The sequence below is a fragment of the Eulemur rufifrons genome, chromosome 19, assembly GCF_041146395.1.
Source record: "Eulemur rufifrons isolate Redbay chromosome 19, OSU_ERuf_1, whole genome shotgun sequence".
Taxonomy (NCBI): Eukaryota; Metazoa; Chordata; class Mammalia; order Primates; family Lemuridae; genus Eulemur; species Eulemur rufifrons.
The window spans coordinates 102965965-102987846 of record NC_091001.1 but is presented as its reverse complement, the minus strand read 5'-3'; the positions used below and the strand labels follow the sequence as shown (position 1 = coordinate 102987846).

At 32.3% G+C, this 21882-nt stretch overlaps 1 protein-coding gene across 1 annotated transcript; it reads left to right on the top strand.

Annotated features, from left to right (window-relative positions):
* Window positions 1–905: 905 nt before the first annotated feature.
* On the top strand, window positions 906–21144 carry GEN1 (GEN1 Holliday junction 5' flap endonuclease). Its single transcript, XM_069494893.1, has 13 exons — window positions 906–1066; window positions 1747–1933; window positions 4490–4666; window positions 5844–5954; window positions 8043–8116; window positions 10425–10516; window positions 11931–12081; window positions 12356–12392; window positions 12483–12563; window positions 13849–13979; window positions 17545–17606; window positions 19182–19322; window positions 19877–21144. The coding sequence occupies exons 1-13, from the start codon at window positions 906–908 to the stop codon at window positions 21142–21144; spliced, it is 2673 nt and encodes an 890-aa protein (XP_069350994.1).
* Window positions 21145–21882: the final 738 nt, after the last annotated feature.

Below are 21882 nucleotides of genomic sequence, written 5' to 3'. Positions count from 1 at the left end.
CTGCGCTCAGTGAGATCCCATCTCTAGAAACATGAAACAAAAAAAAAGACAAAGAAAATTCACAAAACCAGAGGATAATAATCTGGACTGTGTATGTGTAGTCAGACTGAATCTTCATTGCAAATGCTATATAATATCTTTATCAAATAATAACAAAGGAACAGAAAAGCAGATACAGATGTTTAATAAGGAAAAGCTGGCCTATAGAAAATAGCAAAGTATGTTCACAGTAGCAGAGTTGAAGCCAATTTTGTTTTTAAAATGTCATGTACATAGAAAAAAAGTTTAACAGTTTTCTTTGAATAGTGGAACTATAGGTGATTTTAAAAAGTTTTTTCCTTACATTTTTATTTTTTCACAGTGAACATGTATGACCTTTCAATTTAAAAAGCCAATGCCCTTTTAAAAAAGATAATTCCACATTCCTCCAACTCCTCATTTTCTGTCTCTTATTTCTTCTTCCCTCACTTCTCTATCAACATTTTCCTTCATTAACCCCCTTGTTTCTTTAGTTTGCTTGTTTGCATGCTTCCTTGCTTTTGCTTTTTGTTTTTCCTGATTATCATAGAGAACTATTCCTATTCTCTCTTTAGGTCTGTAAATCAAGGAATGAATTCTCAAGTAGACAAATATGATTTAAAGCATCCTTGTATTTTCTACCTATCTCTGCATTTGTTAGCTGTTTTATTAGCTGAAACAAAGCAAGTTACCACCATTCTTAATGTTTCAGACATTCTTGATTTATTTTGAAAAGCTGACTAATGAAAGAAATAAGAAGAATCCTCTATTTATGAATTATCCTGAACTGGCTCGTAATGTATTGTTTGAATTACTGTTCTGAGCTTCTGTTTCTTTTAACAATATTTTGTAAAGTGTATTTCAAATGACAGCAGATAATCACCAGAATGGGAGTGAATGACTTGTGGCAAATTCTGGAGCCTGTTAAGCAACACATCCACTTGCATGATCTCAGCGGGAAAACCATTGCAGTTGATCTGAGTCTCTGGGTGTGTGAGGCACAGACAGTCAAAAAAATGATTGGAACCGTCATGAAGCCCCACCTCAGGTAGAGTAAAACTTCTTGGAGTAGAAATATGTGATTGTATAAACAGTCTTGGTGTCTTGGTTTTGTTTCAGTTTTTGTTGTTGTTGTTGTTGTTATTCTTTTACATTTTGAGATTTTCAAATATATATGTCAAGCAAGATCTGCCATCTTAGTATTGACCCTTCGCAGATTTGTACCTCTTCCCCTTTGAGCTCCAGATTCACATATCTATCTCCTGCTTCACGTATCCACTAGGATACATCAGTTATTAAGAGCCAGAAACTGGGGAGACATTGTCTCTCCCCCACATCCAGTCCATCAGTAAGTCTTGCCAATTCTACTTCCAAAATAGACTTTGTGTTCACAAACTTCTCTCAGTGTTCAGAGGCACCACCTCAGTATATGCAAACCTCATCTCTCATCTGTACTGCTGGAATGCCACCTTCCCTAGTTTCCCTCTCTCTGCTCTTGGCCTCCTCCTCCAAACCATTTTCCACGTAGCAATCAGAATAATCATAAATCCCTCTTGCTTAAAAACATTCAGTGGTTTTCCATTCCACTTAAAATCTTAATAAATGAAATGTTATTGCATATAACATTTTGGGTATAAGTCTAATGTTCTTGCCTTTATGTCATATTGCTATTTTGACTTTTGCTATCAGTATATGATGATTAATATATTACTAATTTATGTATTTCAGGAACTTATTTTTTCGTATCTCATATTTAATGCAAATGGATGTAAAACTGATTTTTGTTATGGAAGGGGAGCCACCAAAGCTGAAAGCTGATGTCATAAACAAGAGGAATCAGATTCGGTACGGGCCTTCTGAAAAAACATGGTCTCAAAGAACAGGGAGATCACATTTTAAATCCGTCTTACGAGAGGTGAGTATTCAGATTTGATTTAATGATTCTGATTTGAATTAAAGAGTACATTTTACTCTAACAAGTTTGTTATTTATCATCTTTAATACTCAGTAACCTTATTGTGCCTAGAAGTCCAATGTGGATAGAGAAAAGTTTGTGTTTTAGAGTGAAACTGACATGAGTTCAAGTCCTAACACTAGAGTCATAACTTGTAATATTTATGCAACATGTTCAAAGCTATCAGTCATTCCCCTGTTGTATACATCATTTGCTTTTTTAGTTTTTGTGTATTATACATGAAACTATGATGAACTTTTTTGTGTGTAAATAACTTTTTCTTGTGATTGAGGTTTTAGATAAAATTACCCACAGTTGGATTGATAGACCAAAGTTTTGGAATGATTTTATAGCTCTTGCTAATTACTTTCTACCACAGATGTGAGATAAGCAATTTTGGTACACCCACAAGAACACTGGATGTTAGGAGATTTATCTTGGTACTATTTAGTGTGCAGCAACAAAGATAATTCATTTAATATGTATTTGACTTTTAATGGTGAGGTTAAACATTTCACCTATTTTTAGTCCCTCTTTAGGTAATGACCCTCGTGTCCTTTACCTACTTAATCTCTTGAGGTTTTAATTTTTCTTTCGTGCAAGTTCTTTTATTTAAGGATAAAAACCTTTTATCACATTTGCTTTGAGTTTATTTCCCTGTTTTTCTCTTTAACGTTGCTTACAAATTACATTTCTTTTAGAAGGTATTGCATACATTGTCATTGTTCTCCTCTTCTGAAATTTTTTCTATTTTTCCATGCTTATGTGATTTTTTAAAATAATTTTCAATTAGTGAATATTCCAACTTAATGACTATCAGTAGTTGAAGAAAATATCTGTGCCATATTCTAATCATTTTTCATATAATCAGTTCCTGGAAATATCCATTGTCCTCAAACTTAAGACATTAAATGAAAAAGGATGTATAAAACAAAAAGCAATGTCCATCTCTTCTTAAGAAAATTGCTCCTTTCCTATTTCTTTATTGCAGTAATTATAGTTTTCTTAGGCATTTTGCGTCAGTTCAGTATTTCCTATCTATTATACATTTTCATATTTCTGTATTCTCAGTAGGCCATACTACCTCCTAATCCATGGCCATCTTTTAGATATAATCATGAAAAGCAAAGATTAGTCCTTCTCCAACACTACTTCCAACCTCCATCCCAAACATAGGGGAGGAAAAATTGCAACCAGTCTCATAGCAAATTCTGAGCTTATTCTTTGAAAAAAGTTGTAATGACAAATAGTGCAAGAAACTAAAAGAACGTTATTGTGAAAATATACCTCTTATCTAGGGTTAAGTTAAAAGCAACACTTGTAACAAAACTATCTCCCTAAATTCACCTGGCCAAAGTCCTGAAAAGTAATTTCTTTCAACTTAGTACTTTGTCTTTTTGAACTTTGTCCACCTTGGGCAGCATCTGGCAGAGGTTTTTATTATGTAATATAGCATGTAAGCAGTTAGTCAAAGCAAGAGATGATATTTATTCTATCAGTTTAAAGAAACTACAAGTAAATAGCCTTTATTCCCCTGCCATACTCAGTATTCCCAATACAAAGAGAATTCATATTCCCAATACAGAAAGAATCCATACACAGAGAATGAACTAGATTGTAAGGCTAAACCACAAGCTACTCAGCTGGCTTAAAATCGTAACCAAAAGAAAACACATAGCAGATTCTTTGTGCATCAGCAAAATGATACAATCATCCTAAACAGACATTTGGTTTCCTAGGAGGATACCAACAACTGACCCCTATGTGAGTTCCCACAATATGAGAATTTCATTGTATAGGGGAGGCAAAATGAGAAAAAGAAGAAAACTTTAAGGCCTCAAGCCCAAATTGTGTAATAGTATCTTTTTTGGAAGCACTCATATTGGGCTGACTATCATATGAGAAAAATTATTATAGCTTTATAGATATAAATCTTCATGTGATTATTATTTAAGGATATTTCCAAAATCTGAATAGCATGAACAAAACAATGAAAAGCAAATACGGATTATTTTGTAGTTGACATTAAAAATTTAACTTTTTATTATAGAAAATTTTAAATGAATACAAAAGTAACCCACCATCAATCTTAAACAGTTATCAGCTCTTGGCTCATCTTGTTTCATCTACACCCTTACCCACTTCCATACTCCCGTATTATTTTGAAGCAAATCCCAGCCATAATTGTATCACTTTCAATATTTCAGTACCATTCTCTAAAAGATGACTCTTAAAAAATAGAAAGAAATATAACCATGGTGTAATTTTTATCACAACTAAAAGTTCAGCGGTTATTTAATGTTATCAAGTATTCAATCAGTGTTCAAATTTCCAAGTGTTTCTTCAATATCATAATTTTTAAAACACCTAAATAGTTACCATTAATATAATATATTAATATATAATATATGATTAATACATTAATATATATTATTCTATATTATAATATAGAAGTTAAACACTGAAATTAGCAGTAAAAACATTGTTTAACTTCTTCCACCTACTTTTTGTTTACAGTGCCTCGATATGCTAGAATGCTTAGGAATCCCCTGGGTTCAAGCTGCTGGGGAAGCTGAAGCCATGTGTGCTTACCTCAATGCTGGTGGTCAGGCAGATGGCTGCCTCACCAATGATGGAGATGCCTTCCTTTATGGGGCCCAGACTGTTTATAGGAATTTCACTATGAATACAAAGGTAATTTTTTCTTTCTCTTTTTCAGCATTTGTTTACAAAATATCTGCCTTTTTAAAAGGGCTGATTAAATGAAATAGTACACGTAAAATACTATAATGCCTGGCACATAGCAGTTACTAAATAAAATGTTTACTGTTATTAAAAAATCATTGTACATAGTTCATTCTCTTTGAAATGTGGATTTATCTCCTGAGGACTTGACTTGTTTGTCTCACATGGTTTAATTATAAATCAGTTTCAATAATACATCACAAAATTGCATATGAAATATATTGCTTTGACCCAGAATCTCTAGTTTTAGTATTTCATTCTCAAAAACATCTCCAAATATGCAAGGAGAGATATACAAAGATGTTCCTTCTAGCATTGTTAATCATTACAGAAATTTGGCAAACAATCCAAAAGCTCATTCATAGGGAAATGGTTAAATACTTTATAGTCCAGGTTCTCAGGCAGAGAGGTACTGCCAGGGGACATTTTGGTTGTAACAATTCAGTGTTGGTCAAGGGTGACTATAGACTTTGGTGGATTGGGGCCAGGCAGGCTAAACTTGCAGCAAATTGTGTTCTCTCTCCCAAAATGCTAATAGTAACCCCATTGAGAAACATTGCCCCGGGGTCCATATGATGTAATACTAAGCAGTCATTAAAAAGCATATGTATTATTGACATAAAAGATATCCAGACATATTAGTGGGGAAAAAAATGTTACAAAAGAGTATGTTTATATATTCCTACTTTTACTTAAAAATAAACTAATAATAAATATTAGTATATAAGTGTCAAGTAAATGAAGTTTTTGGAAGAATATGTACTGAGCTACTAATGATAGTTAACTTTAGGAAATGGCAATTACAGGGAATGTTTACTGCACATAATATATTTTACAATGTTTAATTTTGTAAGATGGAAACAGATTCTTTTTTTAGACACCAAAAAGCAATAAAATAGAACAAATTGATGACTATAGTTTATTGTTTAAGCGTTTTTTGAAACTATGACTCTATTTCCATATATTGAAGTATCAGATTTTATGAAGATTCTGGTGATCAGGATAATTTTCCTATTTAAATTTTCATGAATAATTAAATATTTAAAGATAACTTCAACATTTTTTTTGTAATGTTGTTTTAATATATAAATATTTTTGGAGATAAATAAATCTGTACTTTCTTTAGGATCCACATGTTGACTGTTATACAATATCCTCTATCAAGAGTAAACTAGGTTTGGATAGAGATGCTCTGGTTGGACTAGCAATACTTCTTGGCTGTGATTATCTCCCAAAGGTAAGCTGAAATTCTATTAATTTACTATTCACAATGTCTTTTTGGTACCTTATATGCTGTATAAATATGAATATAATATCGCTATATGATTAGGAATCTAATTTAAAATATAACTTTAGACATAATAGCCTATTCAGTGACTAAAATAATCAGCATTTCAGATGGCATTGAAGAGCTGACTTGTGGCACTGAATGTTATAAGAAAGAATAGAATAATAAGTAGTACCACAACTTGAATCTCAATAAACCATTACTATAGATTAAGAGATTCACATTCAAGTTCAACTACCCTTTTAAAGAAATATAGAAATTACTCTTTGCTTGTATAATTCCAATGTTAATTTCTATCACTATTTTGTCTGGTTTTTAGTTTTCAATATCAGTTGTAGCTTTCCAGCTGTGCACATGCTTAAAGTTATTACTGTTGCTAAGCAACATGATTATTGGGGTAAGCCATTCATACTTCCATGCCTCTCAGCGTTGCATTAGGTTTTATTCATAAAAACATTTAATTTATATCTTAAGATGCACAATCTAGTACTCTGTAACAAATAAATATAATAGGTGACTGATGAACTAAGAATTATGAGGATAATCCCATTTTGTTAAATACGATGTTTAAAAATATAAAATGACTGGTATTTTAGGTCTTATTGTATAGTCTTGTAATTATGTTCCTACTGATCATATCTGTATCCTTACAAATCCTTCATTTTACTTCTGTTCCCAAAAGAAGTATAACAGAGAATGGCATATAATTTTTTTTTCACCCAAACTTAGGAGAAAGGAAAATAAAGCAGGATAGTAAAATTATAACATCAGTGGCCAATAGAGAAATCAACAATTTTTTTTAACTGATAAGAAAATAGGAGGAAAGAAATGTTTTAAATACCACAAATCATTACTTTACTGTAATTCTCCCTCTGAAATAGAAGACTCCCATTTCCCATACATAGTTATATCATGATTAAAATCTAGCAATAGCCCAATGTTTAATTTAAGAAAAAATTACTAACTTGAACTCACAGAAACCAACTTTAGCCACAATGGTGTTTATACTGTACATTAGCCTTAGCTATTTTGAACTTCTATATCCTTTTTAATTAAAACTGTTATCTATGTACATTGTTTTACTTACAGATTTTTTAGGCTGTGTACTAACATGGTTTGCCTTCAAAAAATTAAAGATGTAGCTGAATGTTAATACAGGAAGAATGATATTCAAAATATCTAACAACCTGTATGTCGAAGACATAGGCTGTAGATAAGGAAGAAACTTCTGGGTGCCCTCTGCTGTGCCACTGACTAGCTTCTTAGTAACCGGATCCTGGGTATAAGTGGGTAGTGGGGCATTCAGCTTAGAAAGGAGACCCTTGTGCAACCAGGCACTCAGGATGTTTGGGCAGTGGCTATTTACTAACCCGTTCAAAAGTATTTTAACACTGGTGTGTCTATCCTAGTGCATACTGGCTAAATAGCAGCCCTGCTTATAAGTACATATTCAAAAACTTTTATAGGAGCTGGAAAATTTAATTTAAACCAGAGATTATGACATGAATACACATTTATGCTATAATCTTCGTGTGTTGGAAATTCACACTTGTTTTAATTTATTTAAGTTTTTAATATCAGGGGTTAACTTGGAACTCTCCCTTGTTCTCTTTCGATATCCTGGTCTTTAAATATTAAATGTTCATATAATTAAGTGAACTTGCTTTTTTCATGATTACAAATATAACAAAGTTATGTCAAATTAAAATATTATCAAAATGATTAACATGGTGAAAGCCCTCTAGAATTATATCCCTCCTTTCCCTAAAATAAACACTTATCAGTGGTTTGGTATACAACCCTCTGAATATTTTGTTTACATAAACTAATGATGTAATTGTCACTTAATTTACAAATATAGATCATAACATATTCGTTTTACACATAGCAGTGTATTTGGTACATCTTTTCCTATCCTTACTTAGAGTTACCTCATTCTTTCTTTCAGCTGCACGATATTCCATTGAATTAATGGACTATACTTTTAACTATTCCTAGAGACTAACATTTGCAATTTTTTCCCCCACTTCCTGAAAGGGAGTCCCTGGAGTTGGAAAAGAGCAAGCATTAAAACTTATACAGATTTTGAAAGGACAAAGTTTACTTCAGAGGTAAGTAAAAATTACTTTTTCTTGTGACATTGGACTTTTATTCTTTTTGAACTTAACAGTAAATATTACAAAAAAGGATATGTTTTCCCAAAAAGGGTTTTGATATTTTTAAACTATATTTTCATTTAAAATAATTTATTTTTTCTGAAGTTTTCCAAAGAAAGGATGGAAATATATGCTCTAAGCCATACTATATTTTAAAAAAATATATTATTAGCTCACTAAACACAATTAGTATAATGTCAAATGCATTTATTTGTAAACATTGGCATTTTACCACTGCCTATTTTAGACTATTTTGCCACCAGGTAAAAATAAACATGACATTGAAATAATTTTGCCTTTTCTACTTTGATATTGTATTTACTTTCCATAAATGAAATGTCTGTGGCATGTTGCAAATATTTCATCTTAAGCAACATTTGATCAAAAATGTACTTGACTATCCTTTGTTCTATAGCCACACATTTAGTAATACATTAATTCATTTAGACTCTACAATTTGAGGATTTAAAACAAGATACAGATTATATTGAAGTTTATAAACTGCTATTTACTGTCTTAAAAATGTGAATTATATTTACTTAATGAAAGCAATGGTTTATGAAAATTAACATTAATGATGATAAGGTATAGAATAAGTAAGAAAGGAGATAGGACACTGGGAAATGTAAAACAGTCTCGGCCTCCAATAGATTTGAGTTGGCAAGTGCTAGAAAAGAAATGTTAAGAGGTAGAAATGAAAAAGGAATGACCATGAAAAATATTTCCAATCACAGTACTCTTTCTTATAATGCTTTTCTTTCAGTTGTAAATCTGTTGATAAATCTAAGACTTCAATAAATCCATTATTGACATGAGTGATTACTGTGCCAAAGCAGGAAAGAAAAGGTATACTTGGCATGGGGTGAGTTAAGGAATCATTTGGGAATTGTGAAGAATAATAAAAAGAAGGAAAAGCAAGTAAATATGGTACTTGGCTAACTCCAAACCATTCTTATTGAAAGAGTTTCAGCAAATATGTATTTTTGGCAACATTTCATTAAGTGTTTGCCTTAACACTTAACAATAATAAAATGATGTCTTTTATAATTATCCATTCTAATTTTTATTGAGACTGACTTTTCTCCTAGTTACTTTTAGTTTTTAAAGTTCTATTTATTATTTATCCAGCAGCAATTAATGCTAATTTTTAGCAAGCTGTACTTAGTCTTTATAGTAGATGAGCTAGAAATTCCATAAGTACCAGATACTACACAATGAACTAAAGAGAGAATTTAGCTTTTTATTAAAACTTTAAACTCTTTAAGTAGAAGAACATAATTCAGAACACTTATGTTTTATGATTAATACCTAACCATGCCATTGGTGCTTTTATGTTAACCTGGAACTTTAGCTAAAAATGAAATTAACTTTTAATTAGTAGATACCTTAACAGTATATATATCTCTCTTAAAATCTTTTATTAAACAGGTAATAGTATTTTGCTATTTGCATAAGAGATGAAGAAATCATTTCAGATGTCCTAGATTTTTGAAACAGTTTTTACCAAGAAGATTAATGTTTTATTTAATTTTTTCTATCTCTCTTTACCCTTATTTCTGATATAAAAAAATGTTCATGTTCAAGATTGTGTTTGTTTTATACTCTGGCACGGAGAGTAGAGATCAAAAACAGACATTTACAAATCATTCTACTCAAATTGCTGACTAACAAGATTCTCTTTTTAAAAAAGGCTGAATTGATATATATTAATACATTTATGTAGAGATATAGACATATAGATATACACACACATTTTCCTGTTTTGTAGTTCTGCTATCCTTGGGCCACATTTAAAACTTGTGACTGCCTAACTTGGTGCATGCCTGTAGTCCCAGCTACTCGGGAGGATCTTATGAGCCCAGGAATTCTGGGCTGTAAGTGCGCTATGCCAATCGGGTGTCCGCACTACATTGGTCATCAATATGATGACCTCCCGGGAGTGGGGGACCACCAGGTTGCCTAAGGAGGGGTAAACTGGCTCAGGTCGGAAACGGAGCAGGTCAAAACTCGTGTGCTGATCAATAGTGAGATCATTCCTGTGAATCTGTACTCTAGCCTGGGCAACATAGCAAGACCCCGTCTAAAAAAAAACACAAACAAACTTGTGACTGAGGGTTTTCCTAGGCTAGGCCAGCAACGTTATCTACCACCAAAGGGAAAATAATTAGGCAGATGAAAGGGAATAGAGCAGACTGATATTTGAGATCATAGCATTTTTGTGACCTTATTTTTTTTCTTTTTTAAAAAACCATTTTCTATTAAGGTTTAATCAGTGGAGTGAAACATCTTGTTACTCTAACCCACAACCACAGGTTGCTAAAAAACCAGCTCATTGCTCTGTGTGTTCCCATCCAGGTAAGCAGACATAGGGAATATTTCTAGAATATCAATGTCTGACACCCATGTTTTCATTCCTGTTCTTATAGCACTTTTTCCATACCTATATTAATAGCACCTTGAAGGGTTTCACATTGTCTTCCCCACTAGACTGGGAATTGCTTGGAGTCAGGTGTTGTGTTATATACACATAGCAGGTACTCAATAAATGTTTATTGAATGCAGTAATGTGATATAAGTGCAGTTTCAAACTATAATGCCAAAATACTTAAATCTTAAAATTATCATCTTTTTAGTATAGAAATCCATTTTAAATATTTATATACTGTTAAGTATATATATAAATGATATATTTTATATATATTATATATTAATATATGTTATATATATTATACGATAAGTCTTTGGGGAAAACGGAACTGAAACCATTTGTTTTTGTATCAGTGATTTATATTTACATGTTTAAATGCTTCGTCATTGTCCTATAATGCATTTTTATTGTATGTGAAGATAGTGACTTTATTAAAACTAATATCTAAGAGATGTTCACTATTATTGAAAATAGCTTGGATTTTCTTCATTAGACTTGGTAAGAAAAGATATCACTGAACATATACTGGATCAAAAAGGCCTTTCATTGCTAAAAGAGATTAGGATATCATGTTAGCTCATCTTTTAAGAGAAATGCTGCTTTATTGGTTTGCCTTAATATGTTTTTGTTAATATTGTTAAATTATGGATGAAATGGAGGAAAATTAATGTTTTTATAAACAAGATACCATTCTGTAGTTTTTTGGTACCTTATAATTGACAATTTTAGGTCATATCAAGTATGAATGCTTTTCCATGTTCTCAAAACAATGTTGAAGATAATCACACTTTCCTTCTAAAGAGGACTAGGTCCCCACACTCATGCTGCAGTTATAATTTGTTTATGTTCCAAACATAGTTTAGAAATAATTATACACATAACTGAGAACTAGATACTAGCAGAGGTAATTAACTACTATGTTCTTTTAATATTCTCATTTAAAAAAAACATTCTATTAGAATTACTCTATTAAGTAAATAATCTTTTTTGCTAATAATTACATTCTACTTTTCTTGCATGTAGCTTCCACTTAAGCCAGAAAGTGTTCTATTGCTGATTATTGTAATTTATTATTTCAAGTTACATATTAACACTTTCAGATGGAAGAGTAATTTTTTTTAAAGTGTCATGTGATAGTAATAGCTCAAGATCTACTCTATCCTAAGGATTCCTATGGTGTCCATTACTCTATTAAACCTAAATGTGTTGAAAGCCTTCTATATGTTAGGTAATGTGCTAGGCAATATTGATTCTTGAAAATTTGGATAAAGGACAAAAAATGTACATAGCAGGTAATTGTAAAGAGCAGTAAAAATCATACTTTTTTGTATCTCCATAAAGGTTCACCTAAGGATCACGAACGTAATGGATGCAAATTATGTAAAAGTGATAGATATTGTGAACCACATGATTATGAATACTGCTGTCCTTGTGAGTGGCACCGTACAGAACATGATAGGCAACTAAATGGAGTAGAGAACAATATTAAGAGGTAAGTTTTTTTTTTAAGACTCATTTTTTTCTGGCACAACCTGTATATACACCCACATGTCTAGACTAGTCACATGTTTCACAAAATCCTCTTCTTGATTCTGTTCAAGAATTCAGCTATTGCAGGAGATAGTAATGTAATAGTTATTCAAAGAGAAGCTTGATGACTGAGATACTATACATGGACATTTCTTATTAAAATGGAAGCAGGTGATTTCAAAGTCTGTCCAAAACTGCCTGATTATAGTAATAACATGTATATAATTTATTTTCAGGAAAGCTTGCAATTGTGAGGGATTCCCATTCCATGAGGTAATAACCAATAATTCAACTGTGTGTTTATTTTAGAAACTTTCTAAGAAGTTTGAAGTCTCAATTCCTATTTTCTATTTTTTTTTCTAGGTTATTCAAGAATTCCTTTTGAATAAGGATAAATTGGTGAAGGTAATCAGGTACCAAAGACCTGATTTACTATTGTTTCAGGTATCTGAAAATAAATTCTTACTTTACAGTATGAAGTTAGATACTGGAAAGGTAGGAAGAGATATTCACTTTGATTGATCTGAGAGGAGGTTTAAAAATTAAAGCAGGCACCTGTAATCCTAGCACTTTGGGAGGCTGAGGCGGGAAGATTGCTTGAGCTTAGGAGTTCAAGACCAGCCTGAGCAAGAGCAAGATCCCGTCTCTACTAAAAATAGAAAGAAATGATCTGTACAGCTAAAAATATATAGAAAAAATTAGCCGGGCATGGTGGCACATGCCTGTTGTCCCAGCTACCTGGGAGGCTGAGAGAGAAGGATTGCTTGAGCCCAGGATTTTGAGGTTGCTGTGAGCTAGGCTGATGCCACAGCACTCTAGCCCAGGCAACAGAGCGAGACTCTGTCTCAACAACAAAAAAAAAAAATTAAAGCAGGCAACTATTGACTGACCATATATTTTTCAGTGTTTATTTCTAATCCTCTGTCCTTTGCCACACAGTGGCCATACTTTGCAGACCATACAACAAACTACATTATGCTATTCTTTAGAAGAAGCCTTAATTATCATATACAGATATATTATATCCAGGGATATGTTGAAGGAAGAGGGGCTAATAAACAGAAAATATCAGGGTGAAGTATATTATTATAGAAGGCAATGTAGTTTATAAAAGTATTGGGATTTTGGAGTCAGTGATTTAAATTTAAATTTGGACAGTATTTCATTTACTTTGTGACCCTGGATATGTATTGTCCACAAAATAGAAATAATATTACTTATCTCATGAAGTCACCATGAATATTAAATGAGATTATTTATGTTAACTTTTAATATAGTGGCTAGGGGCACAGAGTGGCTCGATAAATTGAAGCTACCTATAATTTATCGCTACCAACAACCGTATTAATAATGACAGCCAACGTTTATTGCACACTTAAAATTTACTGTTATATTTAACACTTTATATGTAATCTCACTTAATCTTCATAATCTTTGAGCTGGGTTATATTATTTCTACTTTACAGATGGAAAAACTGGGGCTAAGAGAGGTTAACTAAATTACCCAACATCTAGGAAATATCAAACTGGCATTCAAACTGAGAACCCTCACCTTTAATCATTATATAGGACTTCCTCCTTAGAGGCTTGTCGTTCTTTCTCAGAATATTCTAATTGATACTGTTTTAACTAGTATTAATTCCAAAGGAAAAAGTAGTATCCCCTAAGAGTACTATTTGTCTCCAAGAGATAACAAAATCTTGTTGTTTTGTTTTTATTATGTTTACAGAGATTTACTCTTGAAAAAATGGAGTGGCCCAATCACTATGCATGTGAGAAATTGTTGGTGATTTTGACCCATTATGACATGACAGAAAGAAAGCTTGGTAGAAGGAACTCTGATCAACTACAGCCGATTCGGTAATATAATTTAAAGTATGGTGTGATGAAGACTCTGTTTCCAATTGCATGTCTTATGATCTAAAATATTCTTAATAATAGATTATAAAAAGAAATAATTATAAAAAGATATAACCAGGCTTAACAAGATAACTATTTCAATGTACCAGAAAAGGAATAAAAATGTAAAGTGAATGTTGGGACTGAAACTGGTTTTGCCGAGCCTTAGATCTGGGAACAGCAATATCATCCCAGAGGTAAGTCCCTGCAGGGTAAAAGAAAAACAGGGACCAAAAGTGCAAGAGTCAGGCTTATTTCTTAAAACCAAATAGCTAGGGTGGAATTCCGCTGTTCCTATCAGGAGATTAGAGGCTGGGGTAGACTAAATGCTGCCTGAAGCCCAGAAAGCCTGCTGGAAACTACTCAAAAAGAGAGGTAGAAGTGAGGACAGCTAAAATATAAAAGAACAGAAGAAAAAAAAGCTTAACATATGATGAAATATAGTATTTTAAAAATCAACAATTGGATCATGAATTCATTTCTGGTTAAAGTAGTTTCATAAAACAATCTGGCAAAAGTTTTTTTTTTTTTGGCTTTTCAGAATGCTGGGATGCTTAATGAAATGGACAAAGACATATATCCATAAGCAACAGAAGGTGAAATTATAAAACAAAAATGGGTAGAAATAATTTTAAATGGATGGATGTAAAAAGTGAACTATTTGGAATCTTAAGAAAAATAGTTGAAATAAAAAGCAATAATAGATGGGACTCTAGGCTGAACTTGATCAAAAAGAATTAGTGAATTGGAAGATAGTACTAATCAAGTCACACAGAAGGTATCTCGACTCTCAGATAAAAATATACTTCAGAGCAGTTTTAACATAGAGAATAATTTGAGTTTCAGATTTATTTCTAAAAGCTAATAGAAGGAAAGGTGAAGTAATTTTTAAAGAGATGGCATCTGACAGTTTTCCAAAATTTGAGAAAGATAGTTCTCAGAAAAACTTATACTCCAACTATAAACACACTAAATAAAAATAAGTCCATACCGAGACATATTATAAACATTAAGGATAAAAGGAAAATTTTAAAAATTACCAAATCAATTGGGCAAGAATTATCAGTGGATGTTAAAACCATTGGGTAAAGATTGCTAGAGAAAAAGAATAGTCATTGTCAAGTATAATTCTACAGATTAATTACCAAGGAAATATGGTATTGTCAAAAGTGGAGAAATCCAGTGGACATCAGCTTGATTAAATGATTAATGACCAATAATAGGCCAATAGACTGATATCATGTGCCTCCTAAAATGATAATCTGAGAAAAACACCACATCACCTGTATAATATTTTTGCCAGAAGTATTTAATCTGAATCTAATCATGAGGAAACAATCTAATGAATCCAAAACATGGAACATTCTATAGAAATACCATCCTGGACTCAAAAATATGTGTCATAAAAAAAGCTAGACAGTTTTTCTGAATTAAAAGAGATTGAAGGGACATGACAATTCAAGCAATTTGTTGTGATCCTGATTGGATTCTGAATTTTTTTTCTTTTTAGCCATAAAAGATTTTTTTTAGGACAATTGGGGAAATTTGAATATGGGCCAGATAATGTATAAATTTCCTGAGTGTGATAGCTATATTGTGGCTATGTAGGAGAATACATAGAATAGACTGCAATATTTAGGGATGATGTGTCATGAGACATGTTTGCAACTAACTTTCAAATGGAGAAAGTAAATGTGGCAAAATATTAACAGTTGGTGAATCTCTGTGAAGGCATGTGAGTATTCATGGCACTATTCTTGCAACTTTTCTAAAGGTTTGAAGATTTTTAAAATAAAAACTTTGGTGGGGAAATAGCAAAGAAAAAAGATAACTACAAAGGAATGACAATCTGATAGCACACATCTTTCACAACATCTAATCATGGGAAAGATGATGGAGTGATGTTTCAAAGTACTGAGTAAAAATAATTTTCAACCTTGAAATCATTAAAACATTGTTCACAGGAAAGGCATTTTCAAGACATATGAAGACTAAGAGAGTTTACCACTCATATGCCCTCATTAAAAGCATTATTAAAGAATATACTTCTGCAAGAAAAAAATGAACCCAAAGGGAAGATGTAGATTATGAGAATCAGTGGTCAATACAGAAATTGATAAAATGTATTTCACTAATTTAATAAACTGACTAGAAAAAATTATGTATATAAGTATTTACAAAATGTTTAATATATGATGATGATGATAAACTAAAACTCCCAAAGTATACATTTAAACACTTAAGAGTACTTATTAAAAATACAGGTCAGGCACGGTGGCTCACGCCTGTAATCCTAGCACACTGGGCCACTGAGGCTAGAAGATCACTCAAGCTCAGGAGTTCAAGACCAGCCTGAGCAAGAGGAAGACCTCGTCTCTACTAAAAATAGAAAAGATTAGCTGGGCGTGATGGCACGTGCATGTAGGCCTAGCTACTCAGGAAGCTGAGGCAGGAGGATCACTTGAGCCCAGGAATTTGAGGTTACAGTGAGCTATGATGACACCACTGCACTCTAGCTGGGGCAACAGGCGAGAATCTTGTCTACAAAAAAAAAAAGAAAAGAAATACAACTTCTGTTTTCCCAACCAACACAATTAAAAAAGGAAAGTAAAGCTACATGCCAAAAGAATACAGGAATGAGGAAGGGGAAGTAGCAACCAAAAAGCTGGTAATAGAAAACACAAAATAAGATACATGAATGAGTCCAGCTATATCAGTAATCACAATAAATATAAGTGGATTAAACTCATTTATTAAAAGACAGATTATATGGGATAAATAAATAAAATAAAGCAATATTCTGTTTATAAGACACATGTAGAATAAGATATTCCAAGTTTGAAAATAGATTTAAGGGCCGGGCGCGGTGGCTCACGCCTATAATCCTAGCACTCTGGGAGGCCGAGGTGGGCGGATCATTTGAGCTCAGGAGTTCGAGACCAGCCTGAGCAAGAACGAGACCCCATCTCTACTAAAAATAGAAAGAAATTATATGGACAGCTAAAAATATATAGAAAAAAAATTAGCCGGGCATGGTGGTGCATGCCTGTAGTCCCAGCTACTCGGGAGGCTGAGACAGGAGGATCCCTTGAGCTCAGGAGTTTGAGGTTGCTGTGAGCTAGGCTGACGCCACGGCACTCACTCTAGCCTGGGCAACAGAGAGAGACTCTGTCTCAAAAAAAAAAAAAGAAAATAGATTTAAGAAGACTTACTAGGCAAATACTGTACTTATCAAAGTCATATAGCAAAGTAGACCTTAAAACAAAATTTATTGTTATGAAAAAGAGGAACACTGCATAAGAAGGAAAGGAACAATCTACTGACAATATCTAACAATTGTAAACTCTGTGCACCTAACAATAAAATTATCTTTTGTATTAACTAGTCAAAGGCTTAACAAGGTAGTAATTCCTTAACATATTTTTACTTAGATAAAAATAAATAGAAATTAAATTATTCAGGTTACTAATTGAAAATTTCCAAATAACTTAAGCAATTAGATGTCATTAATGAATTTGTTTTTCAGAATTGTTAGGACCCGAATCAGAAATGGAGTTCATTGCTTTGAAATAGAATGGGAAAAGCCTGGTATGTATTTACTTTAAGTAAAATGTTTAATTAAAAACATTTAAAAAATATATATATATGTATATATATACATACACACATATATACACCCAACACGTGTGTGAAGAATAAAGATCAAACCTGTCTCATGCACTGTGGATTAATTTCATATTAATTAATATGAGGTGTATGAGCCTGTGTTATCTTAAATAGACTTTGACCAATAGTAAATATGATAAACTTTAAGTGATTTTATTTTAATGTCCTAATTTGACATTTCTTTTTTAATGTTTAAGAAAATAATACCAAAATAGTTTTGATTTATATTTCTCAAGAAAATGCTTCAACAGATGGTTGGTCATTGGATTTCATATGTAGCTGCGTCTCAAGAAATTGAAATTGCTGAATAGCACCTGGGGTACATGTCCTCTCCTCTATTTACTTTCTTTAGTTTTCATGGGAATTTATAATTGTCAAATTGCTCTTTTTTTTTTTTTTTTCCTACAGACAGAGATACAGTGAACTCTGAATTAGCTCCCAAACTGGAGACAAAAGAAGCACAGATAATCTATAATGGAAAATGATACCAAGTTGTTTTCTATTTGGCTTTGAAATTAGATTATATGATTCTATTTGAATGAGTAAGAGAATAGATTTGTCAATGAAAGTTTAAGCTGTAGGATTAACTTTGAAGGATAAAATTATAAAGAAATAGATAAACTATTCTAAGTAGTAATAGGAAGATAGAAGGCTGAAGAATTTTGAAAACTGTTTAAGAACAATTCCACCAACAGTATATTTTCAGGAAAGAAAATTATATTAACCCAGATTGGCAGTACATCTCTCTTCTGTCTAGAACTGAAGATCAAATACCCATTTTCACTCATCCTTATGGGAACTCTCTCTTAAGGGAGAAAATGTACCCCAAGCTAGTTTTAACTAAGAAACACTTTAAGATCACCTATTTCCTTTGTTTCTGCTTAAACTTATCAATATTTTCATTATAATTTGGCTTCTTACATAGTTTTGCCCACAGATAGAATAAGCACAAAAATCTAGAGTACTTTTTATATATCATATTATAAATTTACATATAAACATTCTCATTTTCATTTATCAGCTGCTTGTGAGTCTAGTAAGACTGAGGTCAATCGATAACTTATGAAACAAAAATCTGAAAAACAGTAATATTTTTGATGATCCTTTCAATTCTGTTCTTTTCAGAAGCCATCACCAAAGAAAGCTGATGTTAAGTCTATTTCATTCCTTACCTGAAATTTTAACACTCACTAAACTAAATTAAAACCAACCTTATCTAAACAAAGTGTTCTCTAAGCTGCTATTACCATCTCTGAAGCAAGAGAATTTAAATTTCTAATTTAAAAAGAATCTCCCACCAGTTCTTGCCAGGCAAAAGAAAATACATTCTGTACTAGCATCAATAGATTTTTAGAATAGAGATTTTACAAAGCAATATTTGCAGTGAATTTTCCATTTGCAGATGACTTAGTTTGCCTGGTAAACTTAGTTACCTGGAAAGACTGAATTTTTAAGATTTGTAATTAAGGCTGCTTTGCTGTATTTTTAATTTTTTAGAACATTATGCTATAGAAGATAAACAACATGAAGAATCAGTTCTAACAATTGAAGAAGAATCATTGTTTGAAGCAGCCTATCCTGAGATTGTTGCTGTTTATCAAAAACAAAAGTTAGAAATTAAAAAGAAGAAACAAAAAAGTAAGTATTGGGTTTGGTATCTATTTATGTCACACACAAATGTCACAGAAGAGCCACCTATTCTGTTAGAATCTATTTTGTCTAAATTCTACTGAAAGTTTTAAAAAATCAAGAGTTAGAGTTGTACTCTTATTTCTTTGTGAAATACTTTCTTTCAAAGGTGCAAAGCCAGGAGTAAACCATCCTGCTCTGTGTCTACTAACTTAACCACGTGTTAATAGTAATAATGATATTAACCAATTATTAAGCAACTACTGTGTATAACATAATTTGGGTTTTAAATACATTTTCTTTATTTCCCAGAACTCAGTGAGGAAAACAACTCATTTATAACATTGTTTCCATCCCTAGTGGTCTAGTGGGTAGGAAAAAAAGGGGAAAAAAACATTGTTTCCAGAGGAAAATATTTTATATATATTTCTAGGAATGCACTGAGACAAAACACAGGCAGAAAAACTGCTCATATAGAAGATTTCCAATCTGAACTCTTTATTTTTTAAATCCAAGGTAAGGAAAAGAAAATAGATGTTAATTATATATTTTTTTCTTTTTAGGTATGAAAATTATGCCCAAAGAAAACAATTTGCCAGAACCAGATGATGTAATGAGTTTTCAGTCATGCATGACTTTAAAACCCACATGTGAAATCTTTCCTAAGCCAAATTCCAAGTTAACTTTGGAAATTTCTCCTGATTCTACATTACCACAGGAATCTATTTCTGCCTCATTGAACAGCTTGCTTTTACCTGAAAATGCTCCCTGTTTGAATACACAAGAACAACAGTTCACATCTTCTCCAAGACCTTTAGCTATACAGCAAATTAAAGCTGTCAATAAGTCTTTAACTTCAGAACATAGTCAACCCAGTACCTCATCTCATAATATGTCTGTGATTGCTGATCTACACTTGAGCACCATTGACTGGGAAGGTACTTCTTTTAGTAATTCTCCAGCTATTCAAAGGAACACGTTCTCTCATGGTTTAAAATCAGAACTTGAATCAGAGCTATCAGTCATCCCCAGTGGCTTTGAAAATATCCCAGAACAATTGTTACGTGAATCAGGAACAAGCACCACAAACATCAATAAAGTGTTGAATTGGGATCTTCATAAGATTAGTCCTGAAGAGCATCTACTTTCTGGCATTAGAGATTTATGTCTTCAGGATTTGCCTTTAAAGGAACGAATATATATAAAATCATCATATACTCAGGATAATGTATGGCCAGATACCAACCTGAAAACATCCCTACTCAATGTAAAAGAATCTTGTATTGGTAACAGTAGTTCTGATTGTCCATCATGTCTTTCAAAGGATCAGCTGCTTCAAGGAAACTATAAAGTCAATACTTCTATACCTTATTTTAATAACCCAGTTATGAAGACCTCCACTGTTACAGTTGGGCCACCAAACACTGTTTTAGATCATAGAAGAAAAATTGATATGGAAAACACTCAGAAAATTGTAATCAAGAAGAGTGTTTGCCTTGACAGACATTCCTCTGATGAAGAAAGTGCCTCAGTGTTTGGGAAAGCTAAGTACACAGCTCAAAAAGTGAAGCACAGATCTCAGAAGCACAATCCAGCACAATTCAAAGAAACTGAGCATAAGTTGAGTAGCCCTAAGATACATATCAAAGAAACTGAACTGTGTGTCAGATCTTATAAACCAGCTGGAAATGAAGAAAACTGTTTCCAAGATCCAGCAAAAAGTTCTCTGAGTTTTCTACAATATCATAAGAAAGAAGACAACTCTAGTACTTGTTTGGATAGTCCTCTTCCTTTAAGCCAGAGATTAAAACTAAGGTTCCAAAGCACTTGAAATGCAATCGAAAATACTTAAGTATAACTCATTATTCTAGTACTGTCAGCATTAGCAGAGGCAGAGGGATGGTGTCTAGTTAATGTTTGGTAGAGAAATTTAATGTTCTGTATGTCATGAAACACTTGCCATTTTAATCAAAATTGTAATAAAATATGTTACCTAAAACTTTGGTTTTAAAAGACAATCCTCTGTGATGAAAACTTCAGATAATGTATATTTTTATAAAACATTTTTTGTCATTTTTAATATCCTTATTTTCTTTAGTTATATTTTATAAATGTTAGTACTTGACCTGAGTTCCAAGATGGTTCAATGGGGAAACAACAGTCAAGAAATAGTCTGCTGGAACTCTTGGATATCCACATGAAAAAGAATGACATTGATCCCTACCTAACACTATATAAAAAATTATCTCAAAATGGATCAAAGACATAAATTAAGAGCTGAAACTATAAAACTCTCAGAAGAAAACCTAGGCATAAGTCTTTGTGACTTTGGATTAGGCAAGGGTTTCTTAAATGTGACACCAAAAGCATAGGCAACCAAAGAAAAAACATACAAACTGGAATTCATCAAAACTAAAAGCTTTTATGTTTCAAAGGACACCATCAAGAAAGTGAACAAACAGCCTGTGGAATGGGAGACATATTTGCAAATCACAAATGTGAGAAGGGACTTGTATCTTTTGGGACTTGTATAAAGAACTCTTACAATAATAAAAAGACAACTTAAAAA